General features: G+C 37.1%; 1 protein-coding gene across 3 annotated transcripts in view; it reads left to right on the top strand.

Annotated features, from left to right (window-relative positions):
- The first annotated feature begins 1223 nt into the window (after positions 1-1223).
- Positions 1224-25830, top strand: part of LOC126252032 (uncharacterized) — an 82962-nt gene continuing 58355 nt past the window's right edge. For all 3 annotated transcript variants that reach the window (XM_049952838.1, XM_049952829.1, XM_049952821.1), the window contains exons 1-2: positions 1224-1324; positions 23045-23145. In XM_049952838.1, the coding sequence (XP_049808795.1) occupies positions 1285-1324; positions 23045-23145 (141 nt within the window). In that variant the 5' untranslated portion in view covers positions 1224-1284. The remainder of the gene's footprint in view (positions 1325-23044; positions 23146-25830) is intronic.

Genomic DNA, 25830 nt, shown 5'->3' with positions numbered 1-25830 from the left:
CCTCGGGCATGGATGTGTGTGATGTCCTTAGGTTAGTTAGGTTTAAGTAGTTCTAAGTCTAGGGGATTGATGACCTGAAATGTTAAGTCCCAAGTGCTTAGAGCCATTTGAAATATAATTTAAGGGGGGTAGGACGTGAAACGGGCCGACTTGGAGCAGGAGAGGCACCATAGGACATTTTAATTTACGCTGTCTATACTTTTACAAATAAATTCATAAAACTTTGTTAGCATGACCAGGAAGTATTCAGGATTCACACTCATAGCAGAGGAAGTTCAAAAACATAACAAAACAAATTTTTTTACATGTGAAATTTCATCATTTTTTCACTTGGTATTAGCTGCATTGGTTGCTGTAGGTACACTTTTCTTCATAAGTAAGAGAGATTCTTCGATGAATTTTGCACAGCATACAAACCATACTTGCAGGTGTATGAAACTCTAGAATTTCCCAAATCTGTTAAAAACTGTGGTAAAAATTGAGATAATTAACTATAAAATTCGAGTTTCCTCTAAACACGAAGTTTAAAACGTAACAGCCCATTCATTTTTCCATAGAGTAAATAAATTCTCGAGTTTCATACACCTGTAAGTATGGTTTGCAAGCTGTGCAAAATTCATCGAAGAATCTGTCTTACTTATGAAGAAAAGTGTACCTATAGCAACAAATGCAGCCAACAGTAAGTGAAAAAAAATCATGAAATTTCATATTTAAAAAATATTATTTTTTCGTGTTTTTGAACTTCCACTGCTATGACTGTGAATCCTGAATCCTTCCTGGTCATGTTGACAAATTTTTATGAATTTATTTGTAAAAGTATAGACAGTGCAAATTAAAATGTCCTGTGGTGCCTCTCCTCGAAGTCGGCCTGTTTGACGTCCTACCCCCCCCCCCCCCCTTAAGAGAGTTAATTGTCTAGCAGACCGATGTTCCGTCTTACTGCCGAATGAAAGATGTTCCGGTTAGAGGGTTAACATCATCAGTAAGGCCGAGATGGTAGTATGTGGGCAGAGAGTGAAAACTAAAAAGTATGATCTCTCAGTGCCAGTGTAATATTTTTGGGGTGGGCTGTATGATCCATTTGCAGTTACTTTCTGACAACACTGGGTGAACTGTGCACGAGGATGTGACGGCGGCGATGACGATGACGATGACGGTGAGCGTCATGCAGCGGGCAGTGCGAACGCCGGCAGCGTGCCGCGATATTGATCGCGAGCCGCGCCGCTCTTCCGCCAGACTCGGTCACGGCGCGGTAGTCTCGTGTCCGCTAGCTCACCGCACGGAATGGCGCGCCTCGCTGCTCTCTCCTGCGTCCTCGCGTCAGGTGAGACACAGCCAGGTTAACACATCGGCTGTCGCTTTGGCCAGATGATCAGTTTTGGTCGACAGTAAGCTGTCTCAGCGCTGGTATCCGTGACTTTCCTTCCGCGACCCCATATGTGCTCCTTGTACCAATGTGCGCTTGTGCAGCTGTAAAATGTCTGATGAGAATGCTTGTAATTTAACTCAACAGCCGTTTAGGCCACCCCATTGTGCCAGTTCGTCGCGACGTCGATTTCGATGAGACCGCCGCAGTTTCCTCCTTTAAACTACCGCCACCGTCGACCCACTTTAATAATGAATAACGTGCAACAGTGATCGCGGAACCTGCCGACTGGTTTTCACATTGTTTGTGTGCCTACCGTCTTTTCCTAAGTTGAAGTAGTAGCAACAGGCGCTTCCCACACACTAACACCCTTTCGTTTGTTGTTCTTTAGCACGATACAGCCGCATTGCAGCAGTGTGTCAACTGAAAACGACGTCTTGTAGCTGTCTGGTTGCAGGTCCATTAATTGCAACTGAGGAGAACAGGACCACAAAAATTGAAGATGCAATAGAAGTGTTTGTTATGTTTTGCTTTCCTACTATAACTAGTGTTGAAGAAATGCGTTCGTACAATTGTTTTGAAGCGCAAAACTTTATTCATTTTTCACCGCACATACTTCGCTCAGTAGCCTTCTCTTCTTGCAAGAAATTTAAAAATCGTGAACACACTATTTAGCACAATGAGTTCAGTCTGTTATAGCCCATTTCAAGAACGTATGTGGCAGAAAACAAACAAGCGAAATGAAAACGTGTTGTCCTATCTCAGAAACTTACGAGTTGTGCCATAAATAAAAAGTTTACAACTGCATAAATATACCAGTAATAGAACTGTGAAGACTAAAACATAATATAAATGCAGTGACACTAAGACAATACATTGTCATTGCCACTCCCCTTCCAACCCAACCCCCACCCCATCCTCCATCTCTTCCTCATCTCCCTCTGTCTCCTGCACCCCCACCCCCAATCTACAACATCTCTAATCCAGTGTGCCTTCATTGTAATACAGACGTCTGGTTCTCTCCAATTCTTTCCTTCACTCTTCTTATTCTGAACATTACTGTAACTCTTCACTCCATCTTGCCCATTGCAATTGCTTTTCTTCGTTAATTTGCAATTCATGTTTATGCCTGTATATGTTGTTCTTGTACACTGACTGCTATTATTTACTTATATTACACATATCTTTTTCAAGCAGCTAAAACGAATACTGGTACTGCATCTCAATCACATTTTGTGACTGATTTTGAATGTGCACACCATTTTGCACCCATGTGGTTAACTACAGGAAAAGTGTTAGACAGTTGACATCCTGACTTCACCTGATTCTCTCTGTGTGGTCCTCAGAGTCACTCTTAGTATCTGCCAAAACTATGAGCAAATTTTGCTCCCCTGATTATCAACAAGGAGTGGAGCAAACAGCATTTCACTAATAATAATAAATCATAGCTAATTTTTGTTTATTTCATTAATTTACTGTGTTTATTATTCATTTATTCATTCACCTTCAGACTTTAGTATGCAGGTAATATCATCATGAATGATTTTAAAAATTATTTTTAGATGACGGATTGACATGCTAGAGAAAACATTTTTGTTTATTGTATATAATGCATACCAGCACTATGCAGAACAAATATGTAATTTTTGTAAAAAGGTAAAATCAGTCTCAACAATTACTTAGTAACATAGTTAATCATTTTTCCAACAGTTTTCATGTTCTTCAAGGGTGTGGAGAGCTTTTCATGTCAGCTACTTTTGAGTTCTGTTTAGAAGGCATTTACTTAGAAGTGCTTGTGAATTTAATTGTCAAAAAACTTTATTTATGTATCTGTGTATTTGTTCTCCAGTGACAAATGCAAGGATTTGTTTTGGGTTGTGGACCTAGTCTACACTTTCTCTCATAATTTTGTGGGAACAATTACAAACAATAAAGATAAAAATATGTAGCTTCGTTACTGGTACATAAAAATACTATTTACACAACTGAAAGTATTCTACACCTCTGAAAGGAATCTCTTGATACTATAAAACATATATTGGTAAGAAACTCCTTCAGTGCCATTTCAAAGCAGCTTCCACTAGAGCTTTTTAAATTGTTTGAAAGTTTGTTATAAAATTTGATCTGCATGTAATAGGGGCTGTTTTCTGTACTTTTCATTGTATCTTTTGAGAGGATTATCTTAGTCCCTCCTAGTATTGTAAATGTGCACACCTCAATTTGAGCTGTTGTACTGCCTGTATTTTAAAATTAGTTGAACAGTTTTATAAATATACGTATATTGATGACAATAATAGTAGATTCTTACTTTTGAAACTCCCTTTGGAAGGCCCATTATAACTAAGCTCACACATGATCTTTATTGCCTTTTCTGAAGGATGAATACCCTGTTTACATATTTGGCAGCAGTGCACCCCTGTACTTCAATCCCATTTTGTAGTGTGGATGCACTATAGCATAGCAGATAATGTCCATTAGCTCATAATTAAGAACTCGTGAATTGTCCTCTTTTTGTAAATTGATATTTTTAATTTTTGGCTCAATAAGTCAATATGATGCTCCCAAGAGAGATGCCAGTTTAACACTATGCCAAGAAAGTTCTTTTAGCATCCAATTTTATTTCTATCCCTTTATCAGACACAACAATGTATTCCACTTCATCCAGTTGGTAGTATATCTGAAAGTCCATTAGACTTGTTTTGTTGATGTTTAAGAGTAATCGATTATTTTAAAAGTAAATCATCAATCCAAATAAGATACCAGAGCAATACTGGACCAGATCATTCATATTGGGTCCCCCATTTACAATTATACTGTTACTGTGTAGTCAAGTACTTTGCTGTTGTGTTCTATAGGTAGGTCATTAACTCACATGAACAATAAAGGTCCCAGAACTGACTCTTGAGCCACACCACTTTACTATAATTGGACTGGAACTGTACTTCTTAATAATGTTATCCACTTTGTGTGCGACTTGTGTTACATGATATCTGTCTTGTAGGTATAACTATAAGAGGATTTTAGTTATTCCTCTGATATCATTAATTTCCAGTTTTTCAAGTAGCAGCTTGTCTGACACCATGTAGGATGTATGTGATAGATCTGGGAATAAACATGGCTCCCTTTCTGTCTCATTTAATTTCATAAATACTGTGTGTGGCAGATGATGCTGAGTAGCCATGTTGGATCTTGTGTAATACTTCTTCTTTGGCAAGAAAGTTTTCTAATCATACTGCAATAGTCTTTTCTAATATTTTGCTTAGGGTTCAAGTTATACTGATGGGTTGATAGCAGATTTTCATAACTGTACTCTGTTATCATAAGTGTAGTTGTAAGTGTATCTATTTCCAGTATTTGAAGAATTTTATGTTAACATACAGACAGCCTCAGGCTGCCAATACATCTGTTACACATTTCTTTTATACGTAAAAGGCAACTATTTGTTTATAATGAAGGATCCCACAAAAGGATGATGTGTGATAGTTTTTTATGTATATATTCTTTATGAATCTTTCAAGTTAATTTTGAATCCAGATATACGCCAAGGATTTCAGCAGATGTGTACTCAGTGTCAGCATTAGGTAAACTGAAAATAAAATTCAGTTTTTTCATAATCAATAGCATTAAACAACATATTTGATTATTTAAGATGCTCTTTCTTTCTGTTCATTCACATTTTTTCCATTATTTATGAACATAATGTCATCTGAACAAAGCAAAAATTTACACGGCATGTAACACAACAGATCGTTTACAAATAATATAAATAGCAGTGCCAAAGGTCCTGATCCTTGGGGAACTCCTTCAGTTGCTTTGAGTAACTGTGACTTTTCATTGTTGTGGGGTACAATTTTTTTTCTGTTACTAAGGCAGTGTTCAGTGAGGGCGAGTTCCACATCCATCTGCTATATCCGTCACTATAAAATAAAATTTATGTTATTCTTTTACTGATCATGTTGTAGATTTTCTTTCTCATTTGGATGTGTTCTTCTCAACAGATGTGTCCAAAGAATTTCATAAGGTGACTGAGCATAATAAAAGGAACTAATATTTTCATATCATTCTAACAATACATAAATTCCATGTAAGAGAATACCCAGGATCTGATTTAGGGTGGGCAGCTCATTTCGGTTTCATGAAGAGTGATGAAATAGTTTTGACATTTAATCACAAATGGCTCTGGGCACAACTATGACTTTCTGCTATATCTTCTGGCTTTCTTCTGAGCGATACTGCAGTCATGCACAGGTGCCGACTCCAAGGGGCCTAAGGGAGCTCGAGCCCCCTCAAAAATTCATTTGAGGGGACGCCCCCCCCCCTCCCCCCCAATAATTTAAGAAAATTATTAGTTGTATAATGCTTTGTAAAATCACAAAATTATGTTGGAATTTCTTATTTTCCTTGTTTGATGATAGTTAACTTTTAAAATACAGTCAGGAATGAGTTAAAACAAGTAATTATTATGGTAGTAAGCAGATTAACTGAAAATGGGTGGTGAGAATCATGATAGTGTTACGGTGCTGCGGGCACACTTACAATTTGTCCTGGTGCGTGACCCTGTGGGTAAAGTCTGCCACCGGTGGGCCAGTGCTGCAGCTGCGGCAACATCAAAAGAACTGGAGCAAAAGCACCTGGAACCCTCCGCTTCATCGCCTTGACGCTTCGGGACACTATGATGCTGCAGCTATATGAAGCTCATCCTGCTGTTGCAATCATTCAGTGTGAATAGTTTCGTTCAGTGCATGTTGCAGACATGTTTAATGTTCTGGCTTTAGTGTCTAGTGGACTATTTTACGTAACTATATTTTATTCATTCACTTTACTCTCTTAGTGTATTGTGAATTAAGTTTGCAATGGATAAATTTGTTACCAAAGAGGCGCACTTGGAAGTTGGTGATACTGCAAGCCAATCTCCAACAATTATTGTGTCACCAATTGCATTGTTGTCTTCAGGCACAGCGGAAACCTGAAAAATGCGGTAAGAGAAGATCATTTCAGAAGTCTTGGTTGATCAAATATACATGGCTAGAATATGAAGCATCTACCAAAAAAGTTTCTTGCAAATCCTGCAAAGAGGCAGTTTCTAAAAATCTGATACAATTTTCTTCAGAAAAAGAAGATGCATTTACTTCTGTAGGGTTTTCTAACTGGAAAAAGGCTTTGGAAAAATTCCATCTTAATAAAAATACGTTTACGCTTAAATAAGGTGTTCTGAAACTAAATTCTATCACTAACCAAAGTGTGGCCTCCCAATTGAATGAACAGTTAGACAGTGATGTGAAGAAAGGCTGTTTAGCTCTTGAGACAATTTTACTACCATGCAATTTATATGCCAACAAGGACTAGTAATTAGAGGGCACGAAAATGTAAACTCGATTTTTTTATTTAAAAAAAATTTTTTTTAATTTTTTTTATTGTTGGAACTCCGAAAGAATGACATACCTGAGTTTAAAGATGCTTAAAAAATCTTTGAAATTTCTATTTTTCATCTAAAATTTAGTAAATTTCCCAGGGTAAGACCCCCAGAATCCCCCCCCCCTCCACCTCCCCACAATATTTTTTTATAAATCGGCTCCCCTGAAGTCATGTGTCTGTCTATTTGGCAGAGTAGATAGCTGCTCTTCCCAACCACATGCTGGATACACTCTTGATTCCATGTGTAACTTCTGGTTAAGAAACTCTATGTATTTTACCTCCTCTGCTTCATAATTAATGTTGTGAGTACTAATAGTGCCAGACAGAGTTAATGTTTTGCATAAACACTTACAAAATGTTACCTGTGTTTCTAAGACATCTTGCATACCCTGACAATCTAGCTGATATTTTTCTGTTATTTTACAGGTCCTTCTCAACAAATAAATTAAAAATATTATTACAAATGTGTAGAAATGGCATTGTTCTCATAATTTCTGTCTTTGGTAAAACTATTTTTGACAATCCTTCTAAGAGACTTCGTTGAAAACTTGTTTTGTATCCCACAATTAATAAAAGAAGGAACATCTGCATTACAGACAAATCTTCTTTGTAAGAGTTTTTAGCATAGATATATGGGTAATAAGGAACCTTTCCCTTCTTGTGAGAAGGGTCCATTCTCTTTTTCCATAGAAGTTCAAATGATGGTTGTCTGATGCTGCATGCCTTCCATTTCTGAAAGAGCAGTGCATGGCTTATCTGATTGAATGGCTTTATGAGATCTAAAAAGATGCCAATGCTATCTTACCTTCATCCAGACATCTGTATAGGCCTGACAGCTGCTTGAAAATTGCAATCTTTTCAAAATTTCTGTGAGTAGATTGTTCCTAAGAAAACAGATGCTAAGCTGAGCTAGCTTTACAGACTCGAGCATCTTACTAAATGTGGGAATCAGTGGTGTTAGTCTGTAGTTTGTTGCTTCCTTGCTTGATTCTTTTTTATTTATTTGTCTGGCAATGCTCCATTTCTGAGCACTAAGAAACGTTCTTTCTCTGGTGCTACGATTGATGAGATACACAGTGGTTTTATATTTTTGAATTATTGTGCTGGAAAGACCATACCAGCCACTCAAGCATTTAATTTTTAGTTGTATGTTTCTTATGCTGCCCATGAACCATAGACCATGCCATTGGCGGGCCTCAGTGATACAGATAGGGGAAACCGCAATGGAGGGGTGTCTGTTGAGAAGCTAGACAAACATGTAATTCCTGAAGAGGGGTAGCAGCCTTTTCAAAAGTTTCAGCAGCAACATTCTGGATGATTGATTGAACTGGCCTTGTAACATCAACAAAAACAGCATTGCTGTGTTGGTACTGTGAACAGCTGAAAGCACGGGGAAACTAAAGCCATAATTTTTCCCAAGGGCATGGAGCTTTACTGTATGGTTACATGATGTTGGTATCCTTTCTGGTAAAATATTCTGGAAGTAAAATAGTCCCCCATTCAGATCTCTGGGTGGGAATTACTCAAGAGGACATCGTTATCACCAGAAACAAATTTAGTGTTCTATGGATAATCATGCAGGCAGGGTAGAAAACTTAAAAAGAGAAATGGATAGGTTAAAGTTAGATATAGTGAGAATTAGTGAAGTTCGTGGCAGAACAAACAGGACTTCCAGTCAGGTGAATACAGGGTTATAAATACAAAATTAAATAGGGGTAATGCAGGAGTAGGTTTAATAATGAATAAAAAAATAGGAACACGGATAAGCTACTATGAACAGCATAGTGAGCAAATTATTGTAGCCAAGATAGACATGAAGTCCATGCATACCACAGTAGCACAAGTTTATACGCCAACTAGCTCCGCAGATGCCAAAGAGATTGAAGAAATTTATGATGAGATAAAAGAAATTATCAGATAAAGGAGATGAAAATTTAATAGTCATGGGGGACTGGAATTTGATAGCAGGGAAAGGAAGAGAAGGAAAAGTAGTAGGTGAATATGGACTGGGGGCAAGGAATGAAAGAGGAAGCTGCCTGGTAGAATTTTGCATAGAGCATAATTTAATCATAGTTAAAACCGGAATGAGATTTTCACTCTGCAGCGGAGTGTGTGCTGATATGAAACTTCCTGGCAGATTAAAACTGTGTTCTGGACTGAGACTCGAACTTGGGACCTTTAACCTTTCGCGGGCAAGTGCTCTACCAAATGAGCAACCCAAACATGACTCACGCCCTGTCCTCACAGCTTTACTTCTGCCAGTATCTTGTCTCCTACCTTCCAAACATTACAGAAGCTCTCCTGTGAACTTGACCGCAAAAGGCAAAGGTCCCGAGTTCGAGTCTCAGTCTGGAACACAGTTTTAATCTGCCGGGAAGTTTCAAAATTAACACTTGGTTTAAGGATCATGAAAGAAGGCTGTATACATGGAAGAGACCTGGAGACACTAGAAGGTTTCACATTTATTACATAATGATTAGACAAATATTTAGGAAACAGGTTTTAAATTTTAAGACACTTTCTGGGGCAGATGTGGACTCTGCCCACAATTTATTGATTATGAACTGTAGATTAAACTGAAGAAACTACAAAAAGATAGAAATTTAAGAAGATGGGATCTGGATAAACTGAAAGAACAAGAGATTTTAGACAGTTTCATAGGGAGTATTAGGGAATGATTGACAAAAACAGGGGAAATGAATACAGTGGAAGGGGAATAGGTAGCTCTGAGAGATTAAATAGTGAAGGCAGCAGAGGATCAAGTAGGTAAAAAGACAAGGGCTAGCGGAAATCCTTGGGTAACACAAGAGATACCGAATTTAATTGGTGACAGGGAAAAGTATAAAACTCCAGTAAATGAAACAGGCGAAAAAGAATACAAATGTCTCAAAAATGAGATCGGCAGGAAGTGCAAAATGGCTAAGCAGGGATGGCTAGAGGGCAGATGTAAGGATGTAGAAGCATGTATCACTAGGGGTAAGATAGATTCTGCCTACAGGAAAATTAAAGAGACCTTTGTAGAAATGAGAACTATCTGTGTGAATATCAAGAGCTTAGGGGGAAAAGCAGTCCTAAGAAAGGAAAGCAACCAGAAAGGTGGAAGGAGTATATACAAGGGGGATGTACTTGAGAGCAATGTTATGGAAATGGAGGAGGACATAGATGAAGATGGATGGGAAATCTGATACTGTGTAAAGAATTTGACAGAGCATTGCAAGACCGGAGTTGAAACAAGGCCCCTGGACTAGACAACATTCCTTTAGAGGTACTGATAACCTTGGGAGAGCCAGCCATGACAAAAGTCTTCCATCTGATCAGGAAGATGTATGAGACAGGTGGAATATCCTCAGATTCAAGAAGAATATAATAATTCCAGTTCCAATGAAAGCAGGTGCTGACAGGCATGAGAATTAATTATCTACTTAATAAATCATGGTTGCAAAATACTAACACAAATTCTATACAGACGAATGTAAAAACTGGTAGAAGCTGATCTCAGGGAAGATCGGTTTGGATTCTGTATAAATGTAGGAACACGCGAAGCACTACTGATTAGATTAGATTAGATTAATACTAGTTCCATGGATCATGAATACGATATTTCGTAATGATGTGGAACGAGTCAAATTTTCCAATACATGACATAATTAAGTTAATTTAACAACATACTTAAGTTTAAATATAACAACTTCTTTTTATTTTTTGTGTTTTTTTTTAATTTTTTTTATAATTTTTTTTTCTTAATTTATATCTAAAAATTCCTCTATGGAGTAGAAGGAGTTGTCATTCAGAAATTCTTTTAATTTCTTCTTAAATACTTGTTGGTTATCTGCCAGACTTTTGATACTATTTGGTAAATGACCAAAGACTTTAGTGCCAGTATAGTTCACCCCTTTCCATGCCAAAGTTAGATTTAATCTTGAATAGTGAAGATCATCCTTTCTCCTAGTATTGTAGTTATGCACACTGCTATTACTTTTGAATTGGGTTTGGTTGTTAATAACAAATTTCATAAGAGAGTATATATACTGAGAAGCTACTGTGAATATCCCAAGATCCTTAAATAAATGTCTGCAGGATGATCTTGGGTGGACTCCAGCTATTATTCTGATTACACGCTTTTGTGCAATAAATACTTTATTCCTCAGTGATGAATTTCCCCAAAATATGATACCATATGAAAGCAGTGAGTGAAAATAGGCATAGTAAGCTAATTTACTAAGATGTTTATCACCAAAATTTGCAATGTCCCTTATTGCATAAGTAACTGAACTCAAACGTTTCAGCAGATAATCAATGTGTTTCTTCCAATTTAATCTCCCATCAATGGACACACCTAAAAATTTGGAATATTCTACCTTAGCTATATGCTTCTGATTAAGGTCTACATTTATTAATGGCATCATACCATTCACTGTATGGAACTGTATGTACTGTGTCTTATCAAAATTCAGTGAGAGTCCGTTTACAAGGAAACACTTAGTAATTTTCTGAAAGACAGTATTGACAATTTCATCAGTTAATTCTTGTTTGTCAGGTGTGATTACTATACTTGTATCATCAGCAAAGAGAACTAACTTTGCCTCTTCATGAATATAGAATGGCAAGTCATTAATATATATTAAGAACAACAAAGGACCCAAGACTGACCCTTGTGGAACCCCATTCTTGATAGTTCCCCAGTTTGAGGAATGTGCTGATCTTGGCATATTATGAGAACTGCTTATTTCAACTTTCTGCACTCGTCCAGTTAGGTACGAATTGAACCATTTGTGCACTGTCCCACTCATGCCACAATATTTGAGCTTGTCTAGCAGAATTTCATGATTTACACAATCAAAAGCCTTTGAGAGATCACAAAAAATCCCAATGGGTGGTGTTCGGTTATTCAGATCATTCAAAATTTGATTGGTGAAGGCATATATGGCATTTTCTGTTGAAAAACCTTTCTGGAAACCAAACTGACATTTTGTTAGTACTTCATTTTTACAGATATGTGAAGCTGCTCTTGAATACATTACTTTCTCAAAAATTTTGGATAAAGCTGTTAGAAGGGAGATTGGACGGTAATTGTTGACATCAGATCCATCCCCCTTTTTATGCAAAGGTATAACAATAGCATATTTCAGTCTATCAGGGAAAATGCCCTGTTCCAGAGAGCTATTACACAGGTGGCTGAGAATCTTACTTATCTGTTGAGAACAAGCTTTTAGTATTTTGCTGGAAATGTCATCAATTCCATGTGAGTTTTTGCTTTTAAGCAAGTTTATTATTTTCCTAATTTCAGAGGGAGAAGTGGGTGAGATTTCAATTGTATCAAATTGCATAGGTATGGCCTCTTCCATTAACAGCCTAGCATCTTCTAATGAACCTATGATTTATCTTAGAAGAGAGGTTAAGGAAAGACAAACCTACATTTATAGCATTTGTAGACATAGAGAAAGTGTTTGACAATGTTGACTGGAATACTCACTTACAGGTTCTGAAGGTGGCATGGGTACAGTAAAAGGAGCGAAAGGCTATTTATAATTTGTACTGAAACCAAATGGCAGTCATAAGAGTCGAGGGGCATGAAAGGGGATCAGTAGTTGGGAAGGGAGTGAGACAGGGTTGTAGCCAATCACCAACGTTAATCAACCTGTATACTGAGCAAGCAGTAAACAAAACAAAAGAAAAAATATTGGGGTAGGAATTAAAATCCAGGGAGAAGAAATAAAAGCCTTGAGGTTTGCCAATGACACAGTTATTCTGTCAGAGACAGCAAAGGTCTTGGAAGAGCAGTTTTAACAGAAGGGACAGTGTCTTGAAGGGAGGGTATAAGATGAACATTTAAAAAAAAAAAAAAAAGGTTAATGGAATGTAGCGGAGTTAAATCAGGTGACCATGAGGGAATTAGATTAGGAAATAAGACACTTAAAGAAGCAGATGAGTTTTGTTATGTGGGCAGCAAAATAACTGATGATGGTCATAGTAAACAGGATATAAAATGTAGGCTGACAATGGCAAGAAAAGCATTTCTGAATAAGGGAAATTTGATAACAATGAATATAGATTTAAGTGTCACAAAGTCTTTTCTGAAAGTATCTGTAAGAAGTGTGGAAGTGAAATGTGGATAAACAGTTTAGACAAGAAGAGAACAGAAGATTTTGAAATGTAGTGCTACAGAAGAACGCTGAAGATTAGACCGGTAGATTGCATAACTAATGAGGAGATACTGAATAGAATTGGGGAGAAGAAGAATTTGTGGCACAACTTGACTAGAAGAAGGGATTGGTTGATGGGACACATTCTGAGGCATCAAGAGATCACCAATTTAGTATTGGAGGGAAGTGTGGAGGGTAAAAATTGTAGAGGGAGCCGAAGAGATGAATATACTAAGCAGATACAGAAGGATGTAGGTTGCAGTAGTTACTCAGAGATAATGTGGCTTGCACAGGATAGAGTAGCAAACCAATATTTGGAAGACAACAATGACAACATGTTTCCTTTTTTTTATTTTTATTTTTTAACTTGACCCTTTGTTATTTTATATTGTTAAGGTAATACTCTACACACACCATAGTTTTCTTAGCGAATTTTATTGTTTATTCAATAAGAAGCTTTGGCAAGATCACAGTAGATACTGACAGAGTTACTTTCTGTGTGTTGTTCTACCAGAACTGTGTTCATGACATCATATATTGGTATATGCGATTGCAGTCTTTCTCGGTGTATTCCATTGATGAATTCTTCTTGGTTTATCAGCCAGATGGTAGCACCGTCTTGTCGTAACATTTCAATGAGTTTCGTAGGCATCATCTTCTGACTTTGCCAGAAGATGATGGGTACGAAACGTTGCAACAAGATGACGCCACCACTCGGCTGATAACCCGAGAAGAATTCATCAGTTATATATTGGTTTCTCCATTGAGAAGCCATTACAGAAACCAAACTGAACTTTTGTTGAAATGTCATTTGAAGAAAGTTGTTCAAAATTTTGTTGTTAAGCTATCATCTCAAATGTTTTTCAGAACTACAGAAAGGAAGAAGATGGGTCTACACTTAGAGATCACTTTCTTGGCTCCAGTTTCATGAACAGTGTGTAAGGTGGATTTAAAGTAGACTGGGGTGGCATTAAGAATTGGGAGCAAGGAGGGAGGCATGCCAGGGTAATCCATGCAGTTGTGTGAACCACTGTGCCAAGGCGGCTTAATGGCTGATGCACCTGCCTAGTAAGCAGGAGACCCAGGCTTGGTTCCAGGTCTTGGTACAAATTTTCATGTGCTGCTACAATCTATATACATAAAATCATATCTGTATGAAGCTAGTGAAGTCTCTGAAATTATGTCATTTCATTCAGAAGAAGAATTTGGTGAGATATTCATATAACTGAAATTGATGTGGGTTACTTTTTCAAAATACTGCTTAGAGTTTTTTCTTGAACTGTTTGTTCCTGTATTTTCTACGACATGTAAGAAATTATTATTAAACATATCTGCTACCTTTGACTGATCATTTATAACCCTTCCATTTAAATCAATAATTACATTATCCTGTTCTGTGGTCTGTTGTCCTGTTTCTCATTTTACTACATTCCATATAGACTTAAACCTGTTGCCAAAGTTACTGATTTCTGATGTGATGTGCATGTTCCTTGATTTTTAATAACTTTTCTTGGTAATTATGCACAGTTTTTGTAGTGTGCAACAACTGCAGGATTTTTTATTGTTCTTGTCAATAGATATTTTTCTCTTTTTCTTTCACAAGATATTTTCATCCTTCTAGTGATCTGTGATTATTTACACAGCTATTTAATGTCCTTTTTTGATTTGCTTACTTGGCCAGCTATTTTCAGATAATGATATTGGTTTGTAAGGGAATAAGTAAAATTTTACATGAGAACTTATTTCATAAGTCCACCTCCATAGCTGACTAGTCAGCGTAGATGGCTGCTACGCAGAGGATCAGGATTCAATTCCTGGCACTACCAATGATTTTTTCCTGGTGGGAGGACTCGTACAGAATGTGGTCAGCATCATTATGCCAATTGAGGATCTACCTGGCTCAGTAGCAGAGGCTCAAAATGGCCAGGAGAGCAGTATGCTGATCACATGCATCTCCATACCTCACCTGCATGACAGTGCAAGGTGGCAGATGACACAGCATCTGGTAGATTTTCCTTGGGCCCTCACTGTCTGGATGAGGAGCTTGTTTTTTATTTGGTTCATAAATTTTTGTCCACGTCATCTCATATAAACTATTCTTAAAAGCACTTGTGCTGGAGTCATTAATTACTATAACTGATTTACACTGAGGAGTATCTGTACTGTAAAGCACTATCTTGAGTATCCTAACTGCACATTATGGTCAGAGAGAGCATTTGTTACTGGGTAAATAGTTACTTTCTGGCTTTGAGCTTCATCAAAGAAAACATTATCAGTTAGGGTTCCAGTGTCTCTATCCACCTGTGTTGGAAAATTAGATTTCCAGAGCAAAGAGTACGACCCAAATCATATTTCCAGATAATTTATTTCTATCAGAATTTTTACACTGAAATCACCATAAACTGTTACCTGCTTGCTGCTGTCTGGTACACAGCATATTAGTAAGTCCATACACCTCATAAACAGTTCAAAATTTCACAGTAAGGATCCGTATACAGTTACAGTTAAAAGTGAACCATTTTTTAATTGAATTCACGAGCACACGCTTCTACATGTGACCACTGAAACATCTACTTGTTTCAATATTTGTGAACTTGTGTTCTGTAACAACTCCTCATTTTCCCATATTAGGTCTTCATGAGTACAATGCTCAAGGATAATGTTTCTGAAAAGAATTAAATTTCTCATCTACTTTGTGTCCTTGATAAAGATGATCTTTCCATTGTCCATTCTGCAGCTCTTTTCAGAATTGTGTAATGGAATTACAAGGTGTGCAACTTTGCTTCCGCTGTTTGCCAATAGGTGCCGACAATGGTAAGTAGCGGTTGAAAGAAACAGCTCAAAGATATCAGGCAGTTAGCTTGGACTTCAGCTAACATGTTGTTGTTGTTGTTGTTGTGGTCTTCAGTCCCGAGACTGGTTTGATGCATCTCTCCATACTACTCTACCCTGTGCAAGCTTCGCTTCTTCATCTCCCAGTACCTACTGCAACCTACATCCTTTTGAACCTGCTTAGTGTATTCATCTCTTGGTCTCCCTCTATGATTTTTACCCTCCATGCTGCCCTCCAATACTAAATTGGTGATCCCTTGATGCCTTAGAACATGTCCTACCAACCAATCCCTTCTTCTAGTCAAATTTTGCCACAAACTTCTCTTCTCCCCAATCCTATTCAATACCTCCTCATTAGTTATGTGATCTACCCATCTAATCTTCAGCATTCTTCTGTAGCACCACATTTCGAAAGCTTCTGTTCTCTTCTTGTCCAAAATATTTATCGTCCATGTTTCACTTCCATACATGGCTACACTCCATACAACTACCTTCCGAAACAACTTCCTGACACTAATCGATACTCGATGTTAAGAAATTTCTCTTCTTCAGAAACACTTTCCTTCCATTGCCAGTCTACATTTTATATCCTCTCTACTTCGACCATCACCAGTTATTTTGCTACCCAAATAGCAAAACTCCTGTATGACTTTGAGTGTCTCATTTCCTAATCTAATTCCCTCAGCACCACCCAATTTAATTTGACTACATTCCATTATCCTCGTTTTGTTTTTGTTGATGTTCATCTTATATCCTCCTTTCAAATCACTATCCATTTCATTCAACTGCTCTTCCAAGTCCTTTGCTGTCTCTGACAGAATTACAATGTCATTGGCGAACCTCAAAGTTTTTATTTCTTCTCCACGGATTTTAATACCTACTCCGAAATTTTTCCTTTGTTTCCTTCACTGCTTACTCAATATACAGATTGAATAACATCAGGGACAGGCTACAACCCTGTCTCACTCCCTTCCCAAGCACTGCTTCCCTTTCATGTCCCTCGACTCTTATAACTGCCATCTGGTTTCTGTACAAATTGTAAATAGCCTTTCGCTCCCTGTATTTGACCCCTGCCACCTTCAGAATTTGAAAGAGAGTATTCCACTCAACATTGTCAAAAGGTTTCTCTAAATCTACAAATGCAAGAAATGTAGGTTTGCCTTTCCTTAATCTAGCTTCTAAGATAAGTCGTAAAGTCAGTATTGCCTCACGTCTTCCAATATTTCTACGGAATCCAAACTGATCTTCCCTGAGGTCGGCTTCTACTAGTTTTTCCATTCATCTGTAAAGAATTCGCATTAGTATTTTGCAGCTGTGGCTTATTAAACTGATAGTTCGGTAATTTTCACATCTGTCAACACGTGCTTTCTTTGGGATTGGAATTATTATATTCTTCTTGAAGTCTGAGGGTATTTCGCCTGTCTCATACATCTTGCTCACCAGATGATAGAGTTTTGTCAGGACTGGCTCTCCCAAGGCTGTCAGTAGTTCTAATGGAATGTTGTCTACTCCCAGGGCCTTGTTTCGACTCAGGTCTTTCAGTGCTCTGTCAAATTCTTCACGCAGTATCATATCTCCCATTTCATCTTCACTTACATCCTCTTCCATTTCCATAATATTGTCCACAAGTACATCGCCCTTGTATAGACCCTCTATATACTCCTTCCACCTTTCTGCTTTCCCTTCTTTGCTTAGAACTGGGTTTCCATCTGAGCTCTTCATATTCATACAAGTGGTTCTCTTTTCTCCAAAGGTCTCAGTTAACATAACGTCATTCAAAAATTAGTCAACTTGTGTTGTTCTTAATTGAAAATGTCAGTTTATGAGCCTAATCCTCATGATTTGTGGGAGGTGTTACTGTTTTGTTTCATAATGAAGAAAACAGTGGCTGAGTCTCATTGAATGCTCTGAAGTATGTATGGTAAGGACGCTATTAGTAAATGAACGTGTCGTGAGTGGTTTCAATGCTTCAAGAACGGTGACTTTAATGTCATAGACTGGCATAGTGGTGGAAGAGAGAAAGATTTTGAAGATGCAGAATTGGAGACATTGCTGAGTGAAAACTCGCGTCAAACTGAAGAAGAATTGGCATGATTTGTGGGAGTGACACAGCAAGCCATTTCCAAACATCTCAAGACTATGGTCATGATTCAGAAAGAAGGAACTTGGTTTCTGTGTGAGCTGAAACCAAGAGACGTTGAACGGTGTTTGTGTGTTTATGAACAATTGCTTCAGAGGCAAAAATTGAAGTGATTTCTGCATCACATTGTGACTGGGGACGAAAAATGGGTTCATTACAACAACCCTAAACGCAAAAAATCATGGTGATATCCCAGCCATGCTTCCACGTTGACAGCCAAACCAAATATTCATGGCTCCAAGATCATGCTCTACATTTGGTGGGACCAGCTCGGCATAGTGTACTATGAGGTGTTAAAACCAAATTAAACAATCACAGGTGCTCATTACTTAATGCAATTAATGTGTTTGACCAGAGTATTAAAAGACAAATGGCCGCAATACGGCGAGAGGCACGGTAAAGTGATTTTGCAGCATGACAACGCTCAACCCCACATTGCAAAAGAGGTCAAAACATACTTGGAAACATTAAAATGGGAAGTACCATCCCACCCACCTTGTTCTCCAGACACTGCTCCTTCTGACTATCACCTCTTTAGATCAATGGCACATGGCTTGGCTGACCAACACTTCCAATCTCATGAAGAAGTCACAAATTGGATCAATTCGTGGATCGCTTCAAAAGGTGAACAATTTTTTTGAAGAGAGGCTCATACACTGCCCAAAAGATGGGAGAAAGTAGTGGCCAGCGATGGAAAATACTTTGATAGATACATGTCTAACCAATTTGTTTCATTAAAGCCTCAAATGTTGGGGAAAAATGGCGGAAGCAAAGTTGTACACCTTGTAGCGTTTATAATATTGTGGAATTTTGCAGTTTCATTCTGAGCTAAACCTGACTGATGGGCGGCCAGATAAACCATTTCTTAGGAGGCTCACACCCCTCTCAGGGAAGATATTTGGATGGAGTCCTCATCAACAGTCACTTGTTTTATATGTGAATGTTGCAATGAAATTAATTCTGTGAGACATTATCTACAAGTTGAGCTCAAGCTGTGAAGAGCAATTTATTGTAGCCCAAATAAATAGATATAAAATCTGCTTATTGTCTAGAAAGATGGCACTATCCTGACAGCCACACATCAGTTTGGTCATTCTGGGAACACATATTGTTCTATTGAGATAGAGTGGATGCCGTCAGATTGCATATGTGTGTAAAACTAATTCTCCTGTCCCAGAACATTCTTTGTAATGTTACAGCATAGAACTGTCATACATATTACAACTTATGGGTTTGGATGAAATTCCAGATATATTACCTCTGAGATCTGTTGCTGAGAACTTGATTTCTTCTATTTAGCTACCATCTCTTAATTTACCAACTACTACCCACCACATTCAAAATAATAATAATAAAGAACCTATTATTGTGTTGAAGGGTAATAGCAATACAGGAGGCAGTCAGTATTCTTTGTTCTCTAGTCAATGATAATTTAAAAGAAAATGAACGTTCTTCAACATGATTCCCAACTATAATTGAGCCTTTACTTTGCTTGGAACTTTATTATATTTTCCATTTCATATCTCCTGCTTTCCCTCTCTGCACCAAACACCTCCTCTCACCTTCCAACATTCTTTCACTGTGTGTGGAGTGTAATATTTGTGTTGTATAACGATTATGATGATGATGATGATGATGTTGAAAGAAGAGAGAGGCTAAAACCCTGTGCTGGCACACAGCCTACTTCTTGCAAATATCACCAAGGTGGCCATCAAGCTTAACGTCCCCACCTGACGGATGGATCACCATCAACAGTGTCACATGCCCTCACTTCGTGAGACAATATGGAGAAGTATGATATTGACACAAAGTTTGGTGATCGGGAGCTTTACACCACTACCTCCTCTTCCCTTGCCAGCCAAATACTGGAAGTGAAAATTTTCTCCACTACTGGAATTCAAGCGAGCTTACCCCCAGGTTGAGCACCACCACAGAAGCATGTCTTAGGACCTCTGCCAAGGAGGTGGATTGGCTGATGTTTAGTGTGCTGCCAATTCAAATCAGATCCCCAACAAATATTTAAATAGTATTTACTGTTTCCAGAATGTTCTAAAAAATCTCTTATGTTTGTAATGTTTGTGTATTTTGGAATATTTGATGTCTGAATAAATAGCAGCATTTTCCATCCAGGAGACAGTTCTGTTCCTTCTGTACATTTGTGTCTGTAGTAAACATGCTTTCAGTTCTAAGTGTTGTACTTCACTGATGACCCTGCTTTCAATTTGGACCTAATTGCGGTTGTGAGGTGACAATATTTTATTTTTCTCAGCACCCACTTGAGTCATAAGAGTGTATATATAATATAAAATAGACTTGATCATGTTGACATTAAAGAAACAGCCATTACTACAAACTCTTTTCATGATTATTCTTAAACATACTGACATTCATCATTTCCAGAAAATTACGTTACAGATTGTTAACTGCTAATACCACTAATTTTCACGCTAGTACAATATATTGTAACATTTATATACAGATGATGATGATAGTGAAACAAATTTATTGATGCAGGAACAGAAATGTAGCAAAACAAGTAATAAAAATATGCCAGTCAAAAGCTAAAAGTCAGAATGATTGCTACTGATAGCCAGTGGAAAGTACCTGTGTTCTTTAATGCCTTGAAAAGTGACAGAAGCCATTTTAAGTGCACTATTCCTCTAGTTGTTTCTCTAGAGAAAGATTTGTTCACAAAAGCAGTCTCATGACATGTCTTAAAATGATATGTGCAAAGTGTCACAAAAAACACAATGTTTTCTGAATTCAATTCATTTTAATGAGTGGAACTGACAGTAATAGACCTTAGATTACAATGAACATAGTTGAAATATTTTGTTAGGAGAAAAACTTTCAACATTGTTGCTAAAATGTAAGTGTGTCACTAACCACCCTCAGTTTCAGCAGAAATGATAAAGACATGCAACCTACATACAGTTCTTTTCTCTGTTTTGTGTTTAGTAAGAGATTATGTATATTGCAGCATCAGTGTAAGAATTGTCAGATTATTAAACAGTGACCTAAGTAGAGTTCATGAATTGACAACACATGGCCAAAATGGTGCTCTTTTGGACTGAAAGTTACCTTTACCAAAATCTCTGAATGAAGTAGTCTCAGAATACTAACTCATGTCAAAAACATTGAACTAACTTTGTTATTAGTAATTAAATTTAAGAAAATACAACATAGTGACATTTTGTTGTCAATTTCATTTGCTTTCACGTATGTAGATAAATATAAGCAACAAAATACCTCAAAAACATGTTTCATAACCCTTTTTGTAGTTTTGTTGATAGCTGAGATTCATTCTCATGGAACTGGTGGATAAATGTTACGTTAGATTGGTTGTGATGAAGAGAGAAAAATTAAGAGCAGAAGCAAGGATAATTAACTTTAAAGTACAGTACACAAATTCACATCTAATATGTTTGTGTCATCTACTATTGTTATATATTCCACTTATTTCATTTACTTGTGTGGTTTGTCTGTACTTGTTATCATTGTATATGGAATCTGCCCCTAACTGTTACTACTCATTGACTGCGTTTGGTTGCTCTCTCTATGTAGTAAGTCTCTCATAGTCTAATGGAGTATTAATTCTCTTATTGCCTATATAATATTACCATACTTCTTCCTTTTTCTTATCTTTGTACTCTGTTCCTTCATTTTGTTTACAGTTCAGTCAACTTGCATGTACTTCTGCATCAGCTTATTGGTTGGAAATCCAATCTTCCTGATTGAATTTTTGAGTTTAATGAGCTGGTGATTTAATTGCCATTATATTCGGAATGCAGGCAGATGAAAATGGCTGCAATGATCAAAAGACTTTTGTAATTACTCTGAACTGTTAACAACTCTTAATATAGTGCCTGCCATCTGTTATTTTTTGTAAAGATTGATTCAAAATCAGTGTTTCACTCGCATTTTGAGAGTTGTTAAGTTTTTTGATTGCTTTCCATATCATGAATGAGTGAATTAAAAATTAAGAGCTTTCTTTCTATGATATGTAGTACATTTTTGGTTCATTTTCATACTACATATTACTTCTGTGCTTTATGCATTTCTATGGAGACATTTATAAGCTTTTGATGAAATGCAGTAAAAAGATATAAACCTTATTTTTATTGTCTCTTATCTTACACTTATTTAAAAAATGGAAAAAAGATGGAAGTGATATTTGTCTTAGATTTTACATATGTTCTCATTCTTGTATAAAAGATATAATTACGCAGTTTCATTGGCTACATATATGATGCAATAAAAGTGATAAATGACTAGTATTTGATAGCTTTAAGCAGTCTACAAGTAGGCATCCACAAGTGTACCATTTGGTTGTTTGTTACATTGGCTAGCTAGATGGTGCTCAGAATATGTGGAATTGTTTCTAGAAGCTCCCATAATCTGTAGTGGAACATATCAGTGTGCTGACATGTGACAATTACCTGTTTAAGAATGCATAATTGTCGAACTGACCAGTGGAGCATTTATCAATAAAGAGATATCCTCTAACAGATGTAGACTACATACAGATGTGTATGTAGGGTATACTTCAAGTAAACATCTTATATCCCAAATTATAAATGAAATTCAACTTGTTCATATACTGCATTACCTCTTATCTGGGATAAAAAGTTTCCTACTTATTCATTAATCTTAATGTTGTGTGTCTAAACAAAGATGTTAGTAATCTACCTTGAAGAAGGAAGGTTATGTGAAGGCACTTGAGTTGTCAATAGATATGTGAGAAGATTCATTAGGGTTTTTCCAACAATGTACCAAAATTTTTGTGAAAGCTGTAAGGGATCAAAGATTAACCAATACAGGGAGCAAAGACAACCACTCATCACGTAATGGAAGTGTAGCACTGTAGCCTAACTTATTATCACAATGCTGGTCAGTATAGATCTATGTGCATTTATATATCTGTGTGCTTTGTAAAAGAACATCGGTTTCTAAGCTGAGCTGTTATGTTCGTGCTTATTTGCTTATCCACTATGCATCACCTCCAATACATGTTGAGTGTCTATCTTTATTCTTCTCACAGCTTTTATTAAATCCATGTTTTTATAGGATCATAGTAGATGTAATTAATAATTATAATAAAAAATGTGTACAGAGAAAGCTGTAATACTTTGTCTTTACATATTTCAGTCGTGATCTTGGCAACGTGTCAGACAGAAGATACAAGAACTACACCCATATCTGAAACAGATGAGGATCATAATACTTCTGAGTTAACTGCACCTCTCACAGTAAGTATAACTCTTATTACAGACTTCAATCTGTATATCTATTCATTTTGAGGAAATGCTAATGTTTATATATAATTATTCATGTACATAATTTTTATTAATTGTTCATTTGGATGCCTTGTGGGTTTCATTAATGTCCTGATTGTTAATATCCATTGCCATAACTTGAAGTATTTTTTGTTGTTATGTAAATCTGTATCTATTTGCTGTGAAGCATTTGTGTACTTGGTTAATGCCTGTCAGGACTGTATCCTGCATTGTTGAGTTGGATACTTTGATCAGAATATTTGTATTATCAACAAACATAAATGTTTTTATTTTCACTCTCTTATTAATTGTACTTGGTGTATCACTAATACAGATGAAGAAAATCGGTGGCACAAGGACTGAACCTTGAGGGACTCAACATTTGTGTTTCCCCAGTCTGAGTTTGTTGTTCATGTGCCCTCATTAAGACAATGCTTTGTTTCCTGTTATGTAAATAAGATTCTAACCAAGACAAAGTTTCATCTTTTATGCCATAGTGTGGAAACTCTTTTAGCAATGTGTTATTATCTATGCAGTCAAATGCCTTGGCAGGGTTACAAAAGATCCCTGTAGGATGCATTCTGAAATTCTGATACCCAGAATTTCATCTGTTAAGCTAAATGTAGCTCTCTTTGTGGAGAATCCCCTATGAATGTTAAAATCCTAATGGTAAACTACCGAAGTATACACAACAAAGTGCCAGAGTTTGAAGCGCTCATGAAAAGCAGTGAAGCTTACATAATACAAGGTACAGACATCTGGTTGAGACCTAAAATTGATGTCAGTGAGATTTTTGTGGGAAATTTAAGTGTATATGGAAAGGATAGGTGAATGGGAAATGGATGTGGTGTATTTGTCACAGGAGACAAGAAGCTCAAATCACTGAGGTAAAAATTGAAGCTGTATGTGAGATTGTTCAGGCAATCCATCTATCACCCACCATACACATCTCCTTATGCAACTGAAAACATTATAGAAAACCTTATTTGACCTACCCATAAGTGCCCCAGTCATACTGTAATTACTGGGGAGACTTAAATCATACAACATACAACAATTAATTGGGAAAATTACAGTTTTTTTTAGTGGTGGGCATGATAAGGCATCCAGTGAAACTTTAGTACATTCTCTGAAAACTACCTAGACCAGATAGTTAGGAACCTCACTCATGAGGGAAATATATTGGATCTAATGGCAACAAATACACCTGATATCTCTGAGGATGTCCACATTGAAATCGGTATCAGTGACCATGATGCAGTTGTGGCAACAATGATTGCCAAAGTACAAAGGACATTCAAAACAAACAGAAACATATACATATGTTTAATAAACTAGATAAAAAAATCAGTAGTATTATATCTTAATGAGGAACCTGAAACTTTCAGCACAGTTCATTAGCATGTAGAGGAACTCTGGCTCAAATTAAAAGAATAATTGACCATGCACTGGACAGATATGTATCCAGTAGAACAGTTCATAATGGGAGGGAACCTTCTCAGTATACAGTCTTTGTAAACAAACTTCCAAGGAAACAGAAATTACTGCATAACAGGTGTAAAACAAATCATAGGGTTATAGATAGAGGGATTCCGAATGAAAGGCATTTGGCTGTCAAGAGAGCAATGCGTGATGATTTCAATGACTGCTCTAGCAGTATATTGTCAAATAATCTTTCACAGAACCCAAAGAAATTCTGGTCATATGTAAAGTCTCTTAGTGGCACCAAAGTTAGTATCTAGCTCCAAATGAACAAGACAGGAAATGTTATTGAGGACAGCAAAGCAAAAGCTGTAAATTGCCACAATTTAATCCTCAAACCACTGAAAAGATAAGTGAAATCAGTATCAGTGACAGTTGTTTTGAGAAACAGGTGAAATCATTGAAATTGAACAAAGCTTCACTGCGCGATGGAATCCTTGTCAGATTCTATAATGGATTTGGGGCTGAACTAGCCCATATTCTATCCATAATCTGTCATAAATCCCTTGTACAAAATATCGCGCCCGCTATTGGAGAAAAACACAGATCACACCCATCTACAAGAAGGGTATTAGAAGTGATCCACAAAACTACTGTCCAATATCCTTGAAATCTGAGTTTTTACAGAATCTTAGGATGTATTCTTAGCTCAAACATAATGAGATATCTTGAACAGAATGACCTCCACAGTGCCAAAAATATCAGTCATGTGAAACCCAGCTTGCACTTTTCTCACATGACATACTGAAAGCTTTACCAGTTGGATCTGATTCAAGAGATTGAGAAGGTCCAAAGAAGATTCATGACTGGTACATTTAGACATTGTGAGAGCATTACAAATCCCATAGAAAGTATGAAGTGGGATACATTTGCAGATAGGGGACGCACTAAACAGGGAGGGGGGCTGCTCACTAAATTCCGAAATCCGATCTTTGCCGAGGATGTAGAGCATATATTATTACCAGCAACTTTCAAATCCCGTAGCGATCACCATTCAAAGATAAGGGAAATTAGAGCTCATACTGAGGCATTCAGAGAGTCATTTTTTCCTCGTATGATCCACATGGGAGGAAATATGACTTTGGCGCGAATTGTGCCCTCCGCCACACACCGCTTGGTGGCTATTGGAGTATATATGTAGATGTAGATGAAAGCAACCAGGAAGACGCTGTATTT

Source organism: Schistocerca nitens, chromosome 1 (assembly GCF_023898315.1).
Source record: "Schistocerca nitens isolate TAMUIC-IGC-003100 chromosome 1, iqSchNite1.1, whole genome shotgun sequence".
In the NCBI taxonomy this organism is placed as follows: domain Eukaryota; kingdom Metazoa; phylum Arthropoda; class Insecta; order Orthoptera; family Acrididae; genus Schistocerca; species Schistocerca nitens.
Note: the sequence above shows the minus strand (reverse complement) of the source record. Positions and strands in the feature narration are given on the sequence as shown.